This window comes from Schizophyllum commune (assembly GCF_000143185.2).
Source record: "Schizophyllum commune H4-8 unplaced genomic scaffold SCHCOscaffold_1, whole genome shotgun sequence".
Lineage (NCBI taxonomy): Eukaryota > Fungi > Basidiomycota > Agaricomycetes > Agaricales > Schizophyllaceae > Schizophyllum > Schizophyllum commune.
This window is the reverse complement of record NW_026089538.1, coordinates 2,477,329-2,495,581: the sequence shown is the minus strand read 5'-3', so window position 1 is coordinate 2,495,581 and position 18,253 is coordinate 2,477,329. Positions and strand designations below refer to the sequence as shown.

General features: G+C 58.4%; 9 protein-coding genes across 9 annotated transcripts; 5 read left to right on the top strand and 4 right to left on the bottom strand.

Annotated features, from left to right (window-relative positions):
* Positions 1-1,384: 1,384 nt before the first annotated feature.
* On the top strand, positions 1,385-3,100 carry SCHCODRAFT_02481993 (uncharacterized protein; the record flags this gene model as incomplete). The annotated part of the gene is made up of 8 exons (XM_050342806.1): positions 1,385-1,579; positions 1,630-1,676; positions 1,729-1,965; positions 2,020-2,176; positions 2,230-2,433; positions 2,483-2,626; positions 2,677-3,001; positions 3,048-3,100. 8 exons carry the CDS (start codon positions 1,385-1,387, stop codon positions 3,098-3,100), a joined length of 1,362 nt encoding a protein of 453 aa, XP_050202951.1.
* Positions 2,921-4,721, top strand: SCHCODRAFT_01269092 (FolC bifunctional protein). The gene is made up of 2 exons (XM_050341354.1): positions 2,921-3,001; positions 3,048-4,721. The coding sequence occupies exon 2, from the start codon at positions 3,311-3,313 to the stop codon at positions 4,697-4,699; it is 1,389 nt and encodes a 462-aa protein (XP_050202950.1). The 5' UTR covers positions 2,921-3,001; positions 3,048-3,310; the 3' UTR covers positions 4,700-4,721.
* An 862-nt stretch (positions 4,722-5,583) lies between these two features.
* Positions 5,584-8,107, bottom strand: SCHCODRAFT_02695316 (uncharacterized protein; the record flags this gene model as incomplete). Its single annotated transcript, XM_003035844.2, has 3 exons — positions 5,584-6,459; positions 6,508-7,754; positions 7,810-8,107. 3 exons carry the CDS (start codon positions 8,105-8,107, stop codon positions 5,584-5,586), a joined length of 2,421 nt encoding a protein of 806 aa, XP_003035890.1.
* Positions 8,108-8,704: 597 nt separating this feature from the next.
* Positions 8,705-9,199, top strand: SCHCODRAFT_02027207 (uncharacterized protein). The gene has a single exon (XM_050341561.1). It carries the CDS (start codon positions 8,843-8,845, stop codon positions 9,131-9,133), a length of 291 nt encoding a protein of 96 aa, XP_050202949.1. The 5' UTR covers positions 8,705-8,842; the 3' UTR covers positions 9,134-9,199.
* Positions 9,200-10,843: 1,644 nt separating this feature from the next.
* On the top strand, positions 10,844-11,922 carry SCHCODRAFT_02483688 (uncharacterized protein; the record flags this gene model as incomplete). The annotated part of the gene is made up of 2 exons (XM_003035024.2): positions 10,844-11,693; positions 11,744-11,922. The coding sequence occupies 2 exons, from the start codon at positions 10,844-10,846 to the stop codon at positions 11,920-11,922; spliced, it is 1,029 nt and encodes a 342-aa protein (XP_003035070.1).
* A 598-nt stretch (positions 11,923-12,520) lies between these two features.
* Positions 12,521-14,393, bottom strand: SCHCODRAFT_02484255 (kinase-like protein; the record flags this gene model as incomplete). Its single annotated transcript, XM_003035845.1, has 11 exons — positions 12,521-12,708; positions 12,825-12,930; positions 13,001-13,084; positions 13,138-13,161; positions 13,213-13,220; positions 13,272-13,378; positions 13,440-13,573; positions 13,629-13,682; positions 13,748-14,002; positions 14,065-14,266; positions 14,359-14,393. 11 exons carry the CDS (start codon positions 14,391-14,393, stop codon positions 12,521-12,523), a joined length of 1,197 nt encoding a protein of 398 aa, XP_003035891.1.
* A 111-nt stretch (positions 14,394-14,504) lies between these two features.
* SCHCODRAFT_02661613 (uncharacterized protein) lies at positions 14,505-14,911 on the bottom strand (the record flags this gene model as incomplete). Its single annotated transcript, XM_050346497.1, has 3 exons — positions 14,505-14,560; positions 14,612-14,729; positions 14,783-14,911. 3 exons carry the CDS (start codon positions 14,909-14,911, stop codon positions 14,505-14,507), a joined length of 303 nt encoding a protein of 100 aa, XP_050202948.1.
* Positions 14,912-15,017: 106 nt separating this feature from the next.
* On the top strand, positions 15,018-16,937 carry SCHCODRAFT_02606858 (uncharacterized protein). Its single transcript, XM_003035025.2, has 6 exons — positions 15,018-15,286; positions 15,340-15,411; positions 15,463-15,875; positions 15,933-16,430; positions 16,480-16,518; positions 16,570-16,937. The coding sequence occupies exons 1-6, from the start codon at positions 15,031-15,033 to the stop codon at positions 16,714-16,716; spliced, it is 1,425 nt and encodes a 474-aa protein (XP_003035071.1). The 5' UTR covers positions 15,018-15,030; the 3' UTR covers positions 16,717-16,937.
* A 12-nt stretch (positions 16,938-16,949) lies between these two features.
* SCHCODRAFT_02606855 (uncharacterized protein) lies at positions 16,950-18,247 on the bottom strand. Its single transcript, XM_003035846.2, has 8 exons — positions 18,068-18,247; positions 17,965-18,013; positions 17,862-17,913; positions 17,701-17,802; positions 17,633-17,644; positions 17,326-17,583; positions 17,244-17,257; positions 16,950-17,191 (listed from the first exon to the last, which is right to left on the bottom strand). Exons 1-8 carry the CDS (start codon positions 18,124-18,126, stop codon positions 17,111-17,113), a joined length of 627 nt encoding a protein of 208 aa, XP_003035892.1. The 5' UTR covers positions 18,127-18,247; the 3' UTR covers positions 16,950-17,110.
* Between the last annotated feature and the right edge of the window lie 6 nt (positions 18,248-18,253).

The window sequence follows — 18,253 nt, the reverse complement described above, 5'->3', positions numbered from 1 at the left end:
CGTTACTACTGTTGTGTACCACGGTTTCTTCATGGATAGTCACGTGTGTGGTTGAGGTTGAAATGTGCGTCGTCTCGATGGACGTGTTCGCCAAGGTTGACATGGAATCATCCCAGGGCGACCGCTCAGACGTGGCCTCCATGTCTTGAATGATGGTCTTCAGGGCGTTCATGCGTTCGGACAGGAAGTTTCTGCGGCAATGTTAGTAGGAAGAATTGCAAGAGATTCCGGGTGCCGACCTGAACGTTGTCAAACGCATTGTGTCGTGAGCAGCTTCACCACTGTAGTGCTCCAACTCCATAGTACGTATACGTTCCTCTTCCTTGAAGTTGTCCATGAGCAAGCTTCGCAGCTTCTCTAGGGAGAGCTGTCGCAAATGTAAGTGGGAAAAAAAGGTATGTATGGGCACGACCTGCCTTCTTGAGGTCCGGATACTTCTCGAGGGCAACCGCAACACGGTCCGTCTTCACGTCTGGGCAGCCACGGTCGACATCGTCGAAAGGATTGGCGCTAGCTGCCGCCTGCCTCTTCTTGGCAAGTCTAGCTTGGAAGGCCGCGTCGGTCATGTCCTTCTTCTTGGTAGGGGACAAAGGTGTGGGATGCAGGGTGGCCTTCCCCTTCCCCTTGTCCAGCGGCTTGGAGGCTGGCGTTCTCACAGCGCTACGATGCAGGATATTCTCCTTGTCGATCGGGGGAGCCTTCTTGACACGCTTCGGGGCGCTAGTAGTGGGTGGGTCGGGCGCAGATGAGTCCGAAGACGTGCGCTTGAGGCCGGGGGAGGCATTGGATGAGCCGCTGGAGATATCGATTGGGCCTGTTTGGGAAGTAAAGGTCGAGTCTGCCCGTAGGGGGGCTGGGGGCTTGACCCCGAAGTTGGGAGTTGAGAAGCTCGGCAGAGCTGGGGGTTTCCGAGAGGACGCTGTACGATTATTGATCAGAGCCACCGAAGGATTCAGCGTGTCTAGACGCGTACCGGGAGTAGATGCACCACCAGCCTTGTTGGCCGTGGCCGTACCAGCAGGCCTGAATTTGCTGACGGGCTGCAACTGATTATCAGGACTCCGGGGAATGCGTATCGAGGAAGATGGTACCCTTGCTGCCGGCGTCGGAGTCGCGGTCTTGGAGGACTGCGAGCCGGCGCGGTCTCTGTCTCCCAGCACCTCGTGCAGGTTGTTGGCTGGTTTGCCGGACATGAGTGTGGAGGGTGAGAAGGTTATCGCGCGCGGACGGCGACCATGAAGGTTAATGCCAACCAAATCCGGAATTTCGAATCGCGCGTCGCGTCTGACAATCATGTGACCCACGCGCGTAGACGCGCTCTTGTTCTCGACGACCATCTCCCCGCCGCCATCACGAGCCCTCCGCAACCATGACTTATCCACGCATGGAGAAAGATGACATTATAGGCGCCCTCAATGGGTGGCAGCTGTCCGTGAATGAGATTCAGCTCACACGCCCGACACCAGACTTTGTGCGCAACATCTACCGTAGCTGCTTGGAACATATCACTGCGATCAACGAGGAACCGATACAAAGCGCAGTGACAGACGCATTTATGGATACGGGCATTGACGAGACGGTGTGTGGTCAGCATCCCTCCCTTGACATGGCACTGATTAGCATGCGAAGGATCTATACGCCACCGCTTTGTCGGACAACATTCTACTATACCACTTGTGAGCTCACCCGGGCGTTGACTTGTAAACTCTCTCGCTAAACCCCGCGCAGAACTCGACTAGCCTCTGCCGCTCGAATAGAAGACTTCAACTCCAAAGACCTCACCAACCCTGATCCTGACCGCACCAACGTCCTCCTGTCCGCCTTCATCAACTTCATCAAGTTTACCGAGCAATTCTGCCATGAGCCCTTCACGAAGATCATGCATAGCGCCGACAAGGTTGTGCAGGAAAGGAAAGCGGCGGAGGACGACCTGTCGAGGATAAACCAGGAGATCAAGGTCATCAAGTGCGTACTTCTACTGAGATAGGTATCTCGGACAATGGCTTATTCGATGTGCAGGGCCAAAATTGCTGAAGACGAACCTCGATGCGAGCAGCTTAGAGCGGAGAATAAGAAGCTACATACAGAGATGTTGGGTATCAAGGAGATTCAATCCGTCCACGCGCAGGACACGCAGCGTCTGAAGGAGGAGAAGGAGGTTCTTCTACAAAGGATGGTACGGAGCCACTCAACTGAATCCCGGTATATCACGCTCAATATGGCTTGCAGCAAGCGATGACGGCGGAGATCGACTCGAAGCGCAGCGAGGTGGCGCGGACGCGCTCACGCATCGTACAATCCCCGGACCGCATGAAGCGCGCCATCTCCGTGATGTCGACAACCGTTACGGAGGACAAGCGTCTTATTGCGCAGACGGAGGCGAAAGCCCGCGATTTGAAGGCCAAGTCCGATGCGTTGATTCGCATTGAGAAGGTAGGAAGGCTGGTGTCGGAGATATTCTTTTGGCTGACGGGCTGGACAGGATCTGGGGAGATGTGTAGCAAGCTTGAGAGTGATTGAGCGCGAGGCGGCAGCGCTGCAAGCCATGATCAAGGAGTCGACCGATTTGAAGGAGCATCTCAAGCACAAAGAGATTGAGCACGAGGAGTTTATCTTGCGACATGAGGTGCGACCCACTCTGAACACTTCATGTATCCTGCTGACGCTCGTATACAGCGCCTGGAGAAACAGGTGGCTAATGCCCAGGATAAACTCGAGCGCGCGCAGCGCCATGCTGAAGACAAGCGCACGACCAATGCGCGGACTCTGGAGCGTCTGAACGCGGAGTACGTGCACATGAGCGAAGAGCGGCGCGACAATGATCGCGTGGTCAAGGACTTGACCGCTGAGACGGAAGAGGTCGAGCGAAAGGAATGTCGGATGTGCTGTTTGTGGCTATCGCGTCCTGACGATTATATGCAGATGGCCGAGCACTTGAAGACCAGCGAGGCGGAGATTACTGAGCTAGTTGGCGAGTACTTCCGACTGCGCCATGCTACCGGTATGATCCCTTGTTTCTCTGCGAGGATACCTCTAACTCGTTGCAGAGGTCTACCGTCAGATGTTAGCGGACAAGCTCGGCATGATGGACGTGTCATAGGCTCTTCTTCCTTCTATGTATCAATAGGTCCCTTTCGCTTTCGATCTTTGCTTTGTACTGGTGCATGTGTTGTATCGTCTAGGATCTGCTGTCGAGGCCTCAGGCCATTCTGGGTGATTTCCCGCCTTCATCTATTATTTGTGGACCCGTTTCGGCACCTCCCGACCCTAGTTTTCCACGGTTGAACTGTTGTTACTCTTTGCTCTTTCTATGTCGATTGATCTCAGCCTCGACCGCATCCGTCTCCTGGCGGAACATCTGCCTTATACGCGACCTACGATACATATCGCTGGCACCAATGGCAAAGGAAGCGTCTCCGCGATAACCTCGTCTATCCTTTCTGCTGCTCGGCTGTCCGTCGGGCGCTTCAATAGCCCGCATCTGGTGTCCATCTACGACTGTATCGCTCTGAATGGGAAGCCTGTCGATGCGGAAACCTACAACCGCGTCCGCCAGGAAGTAGAGACCGCGAACGCCTCTCACGGCACCAGACTCAGCAACTTCGAGCTCTTGACGCTCACCGCCCTTCGCATCTTCGAGCACGCCGCCGTGGATGTGGCCGTTATCGAAGTGGGCATGGGTGGCCGGCTGGACGCGACGAACGTGATCTCGGACGACTGCGTGCTAGTGAGCGCATTGTGCGCCGTCGACCTCGACCACCAGGCGTTTCTGGGGAACACGGTGGAGGCGATTGCGAGGGAGAAGGCGGGCATCGGGAGGAGAGGGAAGCCGCTTGTACTGGGGAGGCAGAAACATCCGGAGGTGTTGGATGCGGTGAAGGAGGTCGCGGAGGCGGGTGGCATTCCGCTGATAGTGGCAAGGTCTGCGAGAGAGGGGGGTTGGAACCGGGAGGTGGATGCGACGCCTTCGCCGCTTTCGGATGACTTCGCGGGCCTGCCGCCGAGGCCTGTTGAGGTTTACATGTGTGATATGGGCACATGGGACTGGGTGCCCCTGCAGTTCCCTCTGCATGGTGCGCACCAACTGGACAACCTCGGCCTCGCCACCGCGATCATGTCCGCCGCGCGAGAACGCAAGCCAGAATGGAGTATTACAGCGCAAGCCATCGCAGACGGCGTCCGCTCGGTCTCCTGGCCCGGCCGTCTCTCGTTCCACCGCATCGCCATCGACGGCAAGAAACTCACCATCCTCGTCGACGGCGCGCATAATCCTGCGTCCGCGGAGACGCTCGCGCAGTTCGTCGCCGATGAGCTGTTGGGCCGCTGTCGAGGCGCGGAGCGGGTCACGGTGAACTACATCCTCGGTCTCTCGCACTCGCCGCCGAAGACGCCGAAGCAGACGCTGTCTGCGCTGCTACCTCCTCGAGGGCCGGACGGGCTGCAGGTCGACGTGAATGTGGCGCTGGTGCCCTTTACGCAGCCGGAGGGGATGCCTTGGGTCGTGCATACGCCGCCGGAGGTCATGCAGGAGGTGGTGAAGGAGCTAGTGCCCGGGGCCGATACGTTCGTGTCGACGGAGTCGCAGCCAGAGGCACTGCAACAGGCTTTGAGATGGGTGAGGGCGAAGGGAGGGATTACAGTCCTGGCGGGAAGCTTGTACCTGGTGGCAGATTTTTACAGGCTCGCGCAGCATGTATGACAACAGTTTGCAGGAGATGTGTAAGTCTAACTTCCGAGTTACTATCAGTATCGAGTACCATAGAGTACGCAGCAAAGCAGCTTTGCTGCAGCTGAATTTGACCTCCCTTGGATTATGACTTGCAATGCACCTTCCCGCGCCACAACCCATCCGGCTACAACATATATTGCAAGGAAGCAGGCGTGAAGTACATGTACATGACAAGCAGGACAAGCTGGACCCGAGGGTGAGGCGCATAGACGAAGCACACAGTCGCATGAGCGGAGCAGACAGACGCATAGGCGAAGCGCACAGACGCGGCATAATAACACACCAACCGAGCAACGCCACCGCAGCAGCACGGAGAGGCAGCGCGCTCGGGTAGCATCCTCTGGGAGGCCCCGTGGATCCCGCCGAGTGAGCTTGCTCACCCAGCGAGCCGGGCCTCCGTCCTCCGTCCCAGCAGGACAGCACATCCGAGCACGACACATCCTCCCCGCGCGCGCAGCAACGCGCTGCAGCCGGTTTACACGTATACAGTAGAAGAGAAGAGATGGAGACCGTAGGAAACATAGACATATATCGGGATATGAGAGGTAAGAAGAGGAAAGAAAAGAGGAAAAAATCATCAGAGACGAGCGGAGAACAATATCCGTTGCTGTACAAATACAGGGAGATGACGATGGTGGGGATGAGGGCGTGGATGTGGATGAAGGCGGGGTTCGGGATGAAGGCGAGGATCGAGAGACCAAGCGCGCAACAGACCGGACGCAGACGCAGGTGGGAGACCGCCAGCACGCAAGAGTCCAGCAAGCAGAGCAGGGGTGCCCGCCACGCCACGCAGCAGTCCAGCAAGCAGGGCGATCGCGCACGGCGGCCGCCCGCCGCCTCCCCCGCACCGCGCGCTATCCTTCGCCGACGCCCATGGCCACGTCGAAACCCGACCGCGGCACGAAGCCCAGGGATGGCGCCTCCTTCTCTATCGCGGCGTACTCGTGGAACTGCATGTGGACGTCCATGTCGCCGTGGCCGAACCCGGCGTCGGAGACCGCGTACGCGCCGTCGGACACAGCGAGTGTATCATGTGGCACCGCGAACGCGCCATTGGAGACAGCGAAGGGTCCGTCGGGCAGAGTGAACCCGCCGATGGCGGCGAGGTCCTGTAGCCCGGCAACGGAGTGCTGGTATAGCGCGGCGATGTTGGCGGAATTCCCCATGCTGGCGACGCCTGGGAATTGGGCAGCGTGCTCGTGCGTAGCATCTGCGCTCACGGATACTTGGCCAGCGCCGGCGAGGTCGTGGTTCTCCGTGCCGGAGGACCACGCCCTCGCAGAAGATGCCGAGTTCGTGTATCTGGCGGGGCCGCGGCTGTTCCTCGCCGCGTCGCTGGTCTCGATCGACTCGAAGGCCTTGTTGCCAACCGCAGCGAAGACCTTGCTGCCGTTGAGCGCATCGCCAACGTGCACCGCGTCGCAGCCGGCCGCCTCGAACTCCCCAATCATCGGTACCTGGACAGTCCTGTCGCCAGTCGACGACGACGAGCACATGGACGGCGAGTATGATGAAGTGGACATCGAGGGCGAGTACGTGAGCGCCGGCGTCGACGGGGTCGGGCTCGCGTCGACAAAGCTGCCAAATGGCGGCGGGGCGGGACCGCTGGTACTGTTGGTCGTGCAAGCAGCATGATCACCCAGGGACTGGCCGATAGAAGCATTATCGCCGTTGCCACAAACGATGCCGTTGGGCAGAGAAGCGACGTCGGTCGGTGCACAAGCGAACTGCTACAATGAAGCTCAATGGACGAAGACAAGGGTCGATGGGGTATTTACCGGCTGCTCCATCCATACGTTCTCCCCACAGGGCGCACGTGCGCGGGCGAGAGGGTGGTAGTACGGCAGGTCGCCCAGGGGCGCAGTCGAGGGCACCGGCGGCGGGGGCGCCGACGCGGGCATCGCAGCTGCGAAAGCCTGCGCGGGCAGCGTAGCCGCCTTGCGCAGGCCGCCTGAGCGCTTGAGCGGCGCCGCGTTCGCGGGCGCCTCGCTCGCCACGAGGAATGGCTGGCTCGCCAGGATCGCGGTCTCGCTCTGGCAGCGCGCCAGCGTGCGCGCGGCCGGCGCGGGCGCGGACACCGCCTCGACCGCCGCCACGGGCTCCTTCCCGACCCAGAGGCGCCACTGCAGCGCGTCGCCGAGCGCGCGCTCGCAGCGGCCGATCTCGCGCGGGTGCAGGCCCGAGATCTTCGCCCACGCGCGGTTCGAGTAGCACTTGTCGAGCGTGAACTTGGTTGCGAGGATGAGCGCGGCGAGGAAGGTGCGGCGCGGGCAGAGGAGCGGGGAGGGGAGGTCGGGCGAGAGCGGCTCGGCGGGCGCGCTCGCGGTGCGCGCGGCGGTCTTCATCGGGTGCTGCTCGATGGCGATGGGCGGCGGGGCGCTGTCGGCGGGCGCGCTCGCGGTGCGCGCGGCGGTCTTCATCGGGTGCTGCTCGATGGCGATGGGCGGCGGGGCGCTGTCGGCGACGCGGATATTGGGCGGGTCGCCGGCGGTGGCGCCGGTGTTGCTGGTGCAGGAGGTGTAGCCATACAGGCCGGAGGAGAGCGCGAGGGCGATGGACTCAGCGACCTCGGCCTCCGACCCGGGGACGATGCGCTCATCCGACCCCGGCTCGCCCCTGACGCCCTCGCCGTCGCGTTCTTTGCGCGCGAGCTCGGCGACGTGCGCGCGCACTGCGCCGAGGTAGCAGAGCGCGGTCTGGAGGACGTTGCCAGACGTGCGCGAGCGGCGGAGGACCTCGGTCACGAATCCGCGGATGGGCACGAGATTTCCGGTGGCGTCGGACTCGCTGTCGGCAGGCTTGACGCGCGCCTGACATGCGGGATCCGTGGGTGGGCTGAGCGGGAGGGTGCTGGGGGTAATGGGGGAGGGCAGTTGCTTGTTTGCGAAGTTGATGTGAGGCGGGAGGGAGGCGATGAGGGGGGATTCGTTGTTGTTGGCCGCGGTTTGGGCGGTCATGGGACAGGCAAAGATGGCGGGGATGTCGTGCGGCTGCCATATATCGCAGAGGGTCCGGACAGTTTGTTCTTTGAGTAGCAGGATTAGCAGCGAGTGGCTCTACTTCCAAAATTGAGGACGCACCCATGAGGCTTAGAGCGTGTTTGGCTCTGGCCGGATCCTTCTGAGTCAATTTGGCGCCGCATGATTGGGCGGACGCTGAACGTGCGGGGGCGGGTTTGGTGGTCTCGAGTGGCGTGGTATGCGGCGATGAGGTGGATGATACAGAGGAGGCGGGGGTATTGAAGCTAGACTGAGAGGGGGAGCGAGCTAGAGCGGAGAGTGCGTTTGGTGTCGATTGATGGTGCGCGTATGGCTGCCAGCGGCCCTTGCGGGTCGCGGGCGGTGCCCGGTGCGCGAGTAATTGCAGAGTGGAGTGCATAGGAGAGAAGACGATACAGTGAGGGGGGATTTGGGAATCCAGGTATGTTATTACTGGGTGTGCTTAACATTCAGATTGCGTAGAAGCCATCGGCCTTGCGAACGGTGTAGATAGAGGTGGAGACGAGAATGGATGGGGTGGCGCAGGAGGATACGAGGAGCGGCGAGGCGAGCGACGGTGTGGCAATTCTGAATCTCTTGACGAAGCACATCTTGGCCGATGTGGGAGGGCGGACAACCAAGCCTTTGCGACCTGGTTCGTCCGAGTTGCAGTGTCTTCCGAGCGGAGACTCTGCTAGGTTTGTGGGTTGAGAGTTGGGGAGGTGAGAGCGATAAGTGTTTGGGAGTTGCTGTGGCGAGCTGGAGGGACGACGACGGAGAATGCGGGCAGCAGAATAAAAGACCCGGCCACCGCGCTGACTCCCTGCGTGACAATGGATGTGACAGCGCCAACACGAGTCAGCGTCACATCCGGACCGCTTGACTCATGCCAACACTCAGGCACTGCTCCGCCAGGCAGACACGTTTCGCACGCCCACTCTATCCTCGCTGCTGTCCACAAACGCCCCCCGGGTATCCTCGAGGCTGCCCGAGGCGACTCAGATCCTCTCTAGAATATTTACTGGGAGTTTCCTCGCTGCTACCGGCGACCAGCAGCTCCCCGGCCCCGACGCGATTTTTCCTCCCGTCCGGGCGCGTGTGCTCGGCGTGGGCGGCTCCGCGTGATGTTCTTCTCATGCCGACACGATGCTACGGCTCGCCGCCATCCCCATCCGGCGACCAATGCAGCGCCTCGCCCGCAAACAATGACCTCACTGCGCACGGACCTCCCTCCCAGGCCTCGCTCGAGCCCGTCGCCTGGCCACCCCCGCCGGTGCAGCTGACAGTGCCCAGCGCGCGCAGTCGACGGGCACGGCGTTCTGCTCGCGCCCTTCCCTCCTCGCCCGGCACGGCTCTTCTTCCTGCCACATGTGACTCACGACCGCCTCCTCGCGACGCGCGTCCCGCTTTAGCCTCTGAGACATAGCCGGCCTCGCAGTCACCGATCGCTCGTCCATTTTTCGTAGCGCGGGGCCGTCACAGCGCGTCCTCTAACCCGCTTATTTTCGCTACCGTCTACTGCGCGCACTCTCCGCATCTCCCGAAGGCTATGATAACTCACGCAAGCCGCGTCCTAGGCTCATTCATCTCGAACTTGTGGATCATCACTTCAAGCGCTTCATATCTCGCATCTGTCTTCGTTGGGGCTGGGACGCTTCCAGCTGTTGAGACTTGAATACACCTGCCTAATTCTGTCTCCTCGGGCCGATGAGAACGCCTTAGACTTCCCTTTGTTTTCTGGTCAGCGAAAGAACCCCAAGATTCCTCGAAGACCCCCCAGATGACACGAAGGTTACCTTGGCGGACGCCTCCATTGCTCCAACAAGCGCCCATCCACTGCTTTTTGGCGCCCAACGACCATTCTAACCTTTGACAATGACAGTACGTACGCAATCTTGCGTCCATGAAACGGTTATCTTACTGATTCCTACAATCGGTATTACTCTGGTCTGCCTAACAGAATATAGACTCGCATAGCGCTCGTCAAACTACCGAGTGTACGACGGTTATGGACGTCAGCCATCCTTATGCGGCTTCGCGGTTCTCTTCCGTGCCGGATGGCAGTCTAGCGCTACGCCAGCTGTGCTATTGATGTGCAATACCTTCAGCGCTATTGGCTGAAGCGCCTCTCGCGTTACAAATACAGCGCTTTATCACTGCAAACGGGGTTCGCATCACTACAAGGAGGCTCGCGTCACTTCGAATCGGGCTCTCGTCGCATCGAATGGCGCACTCGTCAATACGAATGAACATCTTTGTCACTGTCCGTCAGCCTGTGTGTAGGGGCTCGCTAGTCACGGTCGGTCCGACTCTCAGTCTGTGCTGTCGGTCAATCCACTTACATCCATTCCGGTCAAACGTCGTGATCCCCTTGCCTGACCAATTTTCACGAATCCTTGGTTGGTCTGCCGCTCCGTTCGCCTTCAATCTGCCGTTCCTTTCACCTTCAATACACCGACGATCTAACCTGGCAATGAGGCCTTGAGGTCTGACCGTAAATGACTTCTCGATAACCTTCTACGGCGGGTGCCTCCCCTACGCTATCACCGACCCACAGCCGTACAGACCGAGATACCCTGTCTTCATGGTGGTGTAGTCTGACATGCTGCACCCATGCATATATAGCATGGGCCACCCGGCACTGTAAGTCATCACTCCCCAACCCATTTCACTGTGCTCACATTAGACATGTATTTGGCTATGAATCCCTTCCGCGTAGGCTTCTTCGCCTCTACCGTATGGTCTAATGACACTCTTCCGTAGGTGAACGACAGAATATAGTATTGGGACTGTGCTTCATGCACGCCGAGTCAGAACAATGCAGCTCGACTACAGTCACTTGCAGAAAAGTTGGCAGGCCCGCGCGTCGCGTTTTCGCTGCCACGAGGCGCCCACGGCCAATCGTAGGCATCCTCGCGACCCAAACGACTGCGCTGGCGACGGCATTGGTCGACGCGCCCTACGTGCAGCAAAAAGTGCGGGCGCGGGCCTGCTAACTTTTCTCAGTCTGCAAGTGACTGTGAATGAGTCCGGCCTCGCGACACGATCACGTGGGACCAAGTGTGTTGATGGCAGTTCCGCAATGCGCCACCTGAAAATCAACCACCACTACCGCCTCTCGATCCCCACCATCATCATGTCTAAGCAGCCACTCGTCAATGGTGAAACTGGCGTCGGAGTCACGCTGCCGGCCACGACAGGACTCTGCATACTTCGACCCGTCTACCTCAACGGCGTCAACGAGAACAGTTTCCACATTCTGCCCTCAGATTTCCTGTGCACCGACTGGCCCCGAATCCGTGGCAAAGCCCTCACATACGAACAGTACAGCACATACGGAACAGAGTGGTTTTCGCGCTCCTGCCTCTTCTTTCCTGCGGAGACGAAACCATCTGACCCGGCCGTCCCACCTCGTCGGTTTGCCCTCAAGGTCGCGTTCCACGTCGCAGAGGGCGCGCCTTGCCACCAATACCTGCGCAACTTCTGTATAGAGGCGCGATTCTATGCTAGGCGTCTGAAGCATCTGCAAGGGAAGGCCGTGCCGAAGCACTACGGGGTTTGGACGTGCGCGACCCCTTGGGGCGGAACGATGGGTTGTGCGATCTTGGAGTGGGGCGGCGTACCGTTCAAGGAAGAGTTTATTGGGCCAGGCGAGCAAGGAGAGAAGCAACGGTGGGTTATGGAAGCCCTCATTGCTCGCATCACGCTTATAAGTCTGCATAGTCTGGACATCATGCAAGCGATGAAGGCCATACACGACGTCGGCTACGAACACACCGACCTCGTTGAACCCGACTTCCGCCATCTCCTGTACGACACCGAGCGCCAGCGACCCTACATCATCGACTTCTCGCGAGGAGAAAAACATAAGTGCCATCCGAGGATGGCGATCAAAGCGTACAAGACTCCTCCCGATCCATATGTCTTCGGGTGCATGGAGCTGCGGGATTTGGGTGTGGCCATTGGGCTGTTTGGTCTGGGCCCTTGTGCGTGCTCCAGCTCCTTGCTTTTCTTTGTCGCTCACATACCCTTACAGTGTTCGGCCCCGATGCGTGCCCTGAAGTGCAGGAAGCGAACGAAAGGTTCTTCGAACAGGAAGAGCTCAAGAAGCGCCTTACCGAGGGAATCAGAAAGCGCGCGAAAGAAAACGAGGCAAGACATGCACGACTTCAGGCCCGCAATAAACAGAAGATGGCGCAAGCTTTCTCACCTTGAAGCCACCGAACAGACAGTACGAAGCTCGCTGCTTACCCCCTGCCGTTGACCTCGTCGGTCTGCATTCCCTGAGTCCTCCGCCCCTACTCGTACGGACTGATGCTCGGCGGGCGCTGTCCTGGTACACATCCGCGCCTGATCGACCATCCCGTTGTACGCTGACAATGACGCGTGAAACGTTGTTAGTCGGTAGAGCGCAACGCCCACGGCGAGACACTCTCCACCGCCAGTAGCACGTCTTGCTCGACGTCGGGAGAACTCGTCGCTGTCGGCAGGATGCGTCCCACCACCGTGGGCGCTGAGACACGTCGAGTTTATCAAGCAGGCGCACGCTACCGCAATTCTGTCAGACAAAGGTCCATTCCGTCAGACATAGTAGGTCCATTCTGGCGTTCCGTATATACGGAATACGTAGCACAACAACATGAAGAATACATAAGTGCAAGAAAGCATGTCAGTAGAGATACAAGAGAAGAACGTGAGTGAAGAATCGTCGTAGACGAACGTCCACTCCCAATTCTCCAACCTACCACACCCTCCACCCAACCACACTTCGGCCGTCACCCTTCCCTCTTCCTCTCTTCCGTACCCCGCATACCTACCCACCCTCCAACCACCCCACCACCTCGCCCATCGCGGGTCGGTCCTGCGGCTCAAACGCCCAGCACCGCTGTACCATCGCCCACATCGGGTCAGACACGACGTCAGGCCGCCGCGGGTGCTTGCCGGTGGAGATGTCCACGATGACCGCGAAACCGTTCTTCTGTTCGGCGTAGGGTTGTTTCTCTGCGGTCAGATGGTCAGAAGGGGCGATTCAATGAGTGGTAGAGGTAGATGGGTAAGTAGATAGATAGATAGATAGGAGAATAGAAAGTAAATGAGCCACCCGAAGGCCCACTCACCCGTCATCAACTCGAGCACAACCATCCCGAACGACCACACGTCGCTCGCTTCGCGCGCCTCTTGCCCGCGGATGAGCTCCGGCGCGATCCAGCGGCCATTGAGGCCCTGCAGGATTATTAGTGACGGGTTCTTGGCATAACGTCGCAGTGGGAACACCCTCCCTCTCTGAACGCACCTTAGAAAGCGTGTACGATGCGTTCTCGCCCGTAACGCTCGCGACGATCTTTGCCATGCCGAAGTCGGCGATGCGGGCGTGGCCCTAATGAGATTATTCAGGTATTAGATGACAAAAGAGGGGCGCAGGAAGCTCACCATATCGTCAACGAGGATATTTGTCTACGCAATGGGTAAGGGCGATACTCAGCCAGAACATTAGGTTAGGCTCACACATTTCACTGCACGAGGACGTCAGCAGAAAATAATCATAGCAGTGGAACAGAACATACAATTACCGTGCACGATCGGCACCTCTCGACTATGCAGATACGCCACCCCGCGTGCAGCGCCTACAAGCAGATCCTGTTTGCTAGCCGACGGATTGATCTTCACATAGCTGAGGCCAAGTCAGCACCATTCCCTCGTAACTTCAGCCACGTCAGCAAAGTCCTACTCACTGCAACACATCCCGATTCTCCTGCAACGGCGTCACTATATGTATCCACGGTACCATGTTTGTGACGATCCCGTAGAAGGGCAGGATGTTATCGTGTTGCAATTGTGACCAGAGCTCGATCTGGGTGCGGAAGCGCTGGATGGGGAGTGGTTAGGAAAGGCCGCAATCCCGATCAAAATATGGAATGCACTTTCTGTGCCTTCGCGTCGTCTGCCTTGACGTTGCGGAGGGATTTGAGGGCGATCTGGGCATATGGGTTGTGCTCAGTAACTCCTTGTACTAGAAAGGCCTGATGAACGACAAGCTTACTGCACGCTCTCCCATCCACGTCCCTCGCCAGATATCCGTGCTCGACCCGCCCCCGATGGCCTGCTCGTCATCCTTGCGCACTTCCCCGTCGAGAATTTTGATGTAAGGTGGGATGCCCGTGAGGTTATGTAGGTTGACAAGCCCGTGTTGTACGTCTTGTATTTGGTGGCTGGTGTTCGGTGTGAGGGGGGTGATGGTGGTTGTGGACTCGAGGCTGGCACGTCGGGTGGGGTGTTCGCGGATTTCGGCGAGGGTCTGGTGTGGGGAGCAGGCGGGTTAGATGTATGTACAAAGCTTCAGGGGATGGGAAGGCATACTAGCTGGCCAGCCTCCATGATTTGCGCAGCGACATTCTCGCCGGATTGTTGCATCCGTAACAATTGGTGCATGTCCTGCTGGTTCGAGAGGCAGGCGCTGAGTAATTGCAACATCTCGCTCGCGGCATTCTGGTTGACTTCGTGCGCTTCCTGCTGATGGTGTTGTGCGAGGATATTCGCACTGAAGGACGTGAATGATGCGCTGTGCGCAAGCGAGAGTTAGGAACGCACTTCAGCTGGATAGATATGTTTACAGCTCAGCGTCAAGTCAGACAATCATTAGAGCGCACTCACTTGAAGGGCCTGTATCGCCAAGTCAAGCTGGTCATTCCAATTATCCAAACTCTTCTCTATGTCGCGTCGCTTCACTATAGCATGTCAATGGTAATGCCGGAGAGGACGGAAATGGGCTGGGGGCCTTCTGTACGTACGGATTAGGGTTATACGACTGTACTGAGGCCAGCTCTTGATCTTGTCGTGTATGGAGTACAGGATACTGTACCCACGGCGGTCAGTCTTTGTCCAAACGAGGATAACTTGGCAACACACTTCGTCAAGTCGTCCACCTCTGCTCTGAGCTTCTCATTCCGCAGTAACTCGGGCTGACGTTCCTCAATTGTAAGTAGCAGCCTCCGGCAGCGATTAGCCAGCTGTTTGCACTTCCTCTGTGCTTCACCATCAGTAACAAAAGGGGGGGACGCGACACGGCCAAACGCACCTGGTTGACACCCGTGGCTTCGCAAGCCTCCACGATGTTCTGAATCGTCTGCGCAGGTATGGGACACCCAAACGCGCTGGCGACGTCGCCAGCGACAGTGAGCGCACCTCCTGCTGCGCGCCAGGCCATCAGGGGGGCGCGATGGGCTGGGATGATCGTTGGCGGGGACGAGGACGGAGGCAGACCGCTAAGCGCCCGCCGCGCACGTGCGGAGGGCGCCTATTCAGTACTTCTCGTCTCGGACGATCATGACCCGCCGCAAGTCCCTGCGTGGCGCCGCTGCCCCTGCCTCGGAATCTGAGGCGGGGGAGCCTATGGAGGAGGATACGGTGAATGGGGACGAGGTGCAGGGGGAAGAGACGCCGGAGTTGACGACGGGGAGTGGGGAGGCGACGACGCCGAGGGAGGGCTCGCCGATGAATGTGGACGGGCAGAGCCCGGATGAGGAGCGCGCAGAGAGGGAGCAGCAGCTGTGGGAAGCGTTCAGGGACGAGTACTTCGAGAGTGCGTTCCGTGGCCCCTCGCCACACATGCGCGCTGACCACTGGCTTATGCAGCCATCGAGCAAATGCCTCTGCATCTACAGCGCCAGTTTACCCTGATGAAGGAGCTGGAGCAGCAAGCTCACTGTACGCTGCGCTCCATATCCGCTGCAGCAGTTTGCTGACCCATCCCCCCAGCCTACGAGGAAGACCTTCTCCCCACGCTACGCAAGTATATCGCACGGCGACACGAGCTAGCTGGCGTTCCCAGCCCGTCCCCCGTCCCGGTCGAGATGGCCACAAACTCCCCTCCGAGCGCAATACCCTCGCGGCTGAGCGAGCAGCCGTCCCAACTTCTCCGACGGTCCATATCGCGCCCACCCCTCACCAACGGCGTGTCCACCTCAAGCATACCCATCACACCACTGAGGCGGCCCACATTAGAAGGGTTGTCCACCCCCCGCACGCCTACACCCTTCGGCATCCCCCCAGAGCGCACGAAGCCCCCGCAGACCACGCGACAGATGCTCTCGCACCTCGCATGGTTGTCCGAGGAGATCGTGCACGCGTCTGAGGAGAAGGTCCACATCGCGCAGGCTGCGTATGACTCGGTGGGTCATCAATACTTTCCCCATCCCCTCTATCGTCGTGAAGCTCACTCGGCTTAGGTTGTCAGGCATATACGGCTCATTGACCAAGCTATCAAGGAGCAGGAAGAATCCATCACCCTCGGCGTTCGTCCCGGCACACGTCTTGCGCCTGTGCTGCTACCCGACGCCCCTCAACTTGTTCGCCCTACCTTCCGTGAATCCATGAGCCCGGGCGTCGTTCAAGATCCGCTAGCCCAAGACCTTGAGCTTGATGGTGCTGAGCCTGCAGAAAATGAGCAAGAGCAGGACACCGAAGCGGACGCGGAAGGCAGCGCACAACCACAAGACGGGACCGTACAGAAGCCCAAGCCACGCAGGCATCGCCCGAGACTCAGTATGCCGAAGAGGAAGAAGAAAGCGGAGCCTGTGCCAGCGCCCATCCCAGTGGAGGAGCCAGCGACGGTGACGGCGCCCAAGACAACGTCGAGGCCGAAGAAGCTTACTCTGTTGCCCGCATCGACGGAGTTGGTCGACGAGCCGGTGTACTGTGTGTGCAGAGGGATCTCTGCTGGGACGGTAAGTAGCCCTTGTCTGACGTTCTCTGGTCGCTCATCATCTCGTCCAGATGGTCGCCTGCGACAGCCCAGATTGCTCGAAAGAATGGGTGAGTGCTCGTCTTGGTCAAGTTATGATCACCCGTCTGACGTCTCTGCAGTTCCACTTGGCGTGCGTGGGCCTCGCCGAGCAACCGGCAGAAGAGGAGCCATGGTACTGCCCTGCATGCCGAATCAGTCCAAACAATTCTCAAGCACCAAAACCACGGCCACCGCCAAGGCAAAGAAATAGGAAACGACGCAGATAGTTCGCGGAAGATCGACCCTCGGGACTTGTATGTATACCTGTTATTGCAACTCGCCCTTTCCCGGTCGCGAAGCTTGTTCTTGGTGATATAGGATATTGGTGTACTCGGCAAAACGGTGTCCTCATAGCGCTCCATAGCGCTCCACATCCGGAGAGGGCGATGATTTTGTACAGTCTATTATGCGGACATGCGTCGCGATTGAACACGATTCGACTGGCGGTATTCGCGTTGAAAACAAGTATACTCACTGTGAAGGACGCGGTGGGTGTTCGCGACGAATCGATTTTTTCCCAATTCATCAGGAGCTTGTCCGCTCCTAGAGGCGAAGTCTTTGCCACAAATTCCTAATGTACATTGTCCTTTGTGTTCTCTCCTCGACTTTGGGTGAGTTGGCTCACAGAAGGCCGTCCTTAATCTTCTGTGCCATGACCAATCCCGATGCGAAGTGATATAGCCTAGCGTCCACTACGAAGCCCTGTATTCCTGTCAGAACATTTTCCGTGCCACAAATTACTATACGAGCCTACCTTCTTGTCATACTCTGCGCGCACAGGAGTGCAAACGCCAGTCAGATGTCGCCAACCATTCTCAAAGAGGATGAGAACGTACCCTCGAGCTCGTCCATGAGTTTCGATAACTCGACGACCCGCTTGACGATGAACTCGCCGGGGTCGAGCTTGGGCTCAGGAACCGTGTCGTCCTCTACGTCGACGGAAACGACGCAGAGCTTCATGTTCGCGTTCGTCATGCCTGGGTCGGCAACGATGACGGGTGAAGACAGGGTGACATGGTCGCCCTTGTAGCCAGTCTCTTCCTCGAGCTCACGCAAGGCGGCCTGCTCAGCGGTCTCGTTCTCGTCGATGAGACCTGGAACGAGTCTATAGCACTTCGGTAGGGCTTGATGGAATGGGCTCACCAGCTGGGAGTTCTGTAGTGATTTGGTGAGAGATGCTGCATATGCGGGGGTTGATACAAAGTTCGTACCGATGATAAACTTGTCGATGGGTGGTCTGTACTGTTCGATAATGACAGTAGACAGAGGGAAGGCGTTCTTCTTCGAGCGAAGCAGTGCGAATATCGACACAGCTGTTCCGAGTACACATTACCTCAATCATTCCCAACATGCGTGGCCTAAGTGGACCTACCATCGATCCCAGACCCCTTGCGCGTTCTGCGCTCTGCGCATTCCCAGACGCGCTGATAGACCCATCAAGAGCACATCTACGCGTACAGTTAAGTGGCTCATACCTTCTTACCCTCCGCATCCATCCAGTTCAGCTTCTTGAGCGTGATCCACCTGCCCGAGTGTCGTGAACCTCACTTTCGTTGTGGCGCGCAAAGATACACCTACTTCGCCTCGGACACGTTCATCTCTTCCGCGGAGAGGATCTTTGGTCCCTTGTCCGACATCCTGATGTTTCTAGCTTGTTGTTGACTGAGGGTACGTGTGTTCCGCGCGAAGGCAGGTCGTAGGCGCGCGCAACGCCACATCTGCGAGTGAAAGATGACGACAAGTCCCTCTGCCCGCGGCAATTTC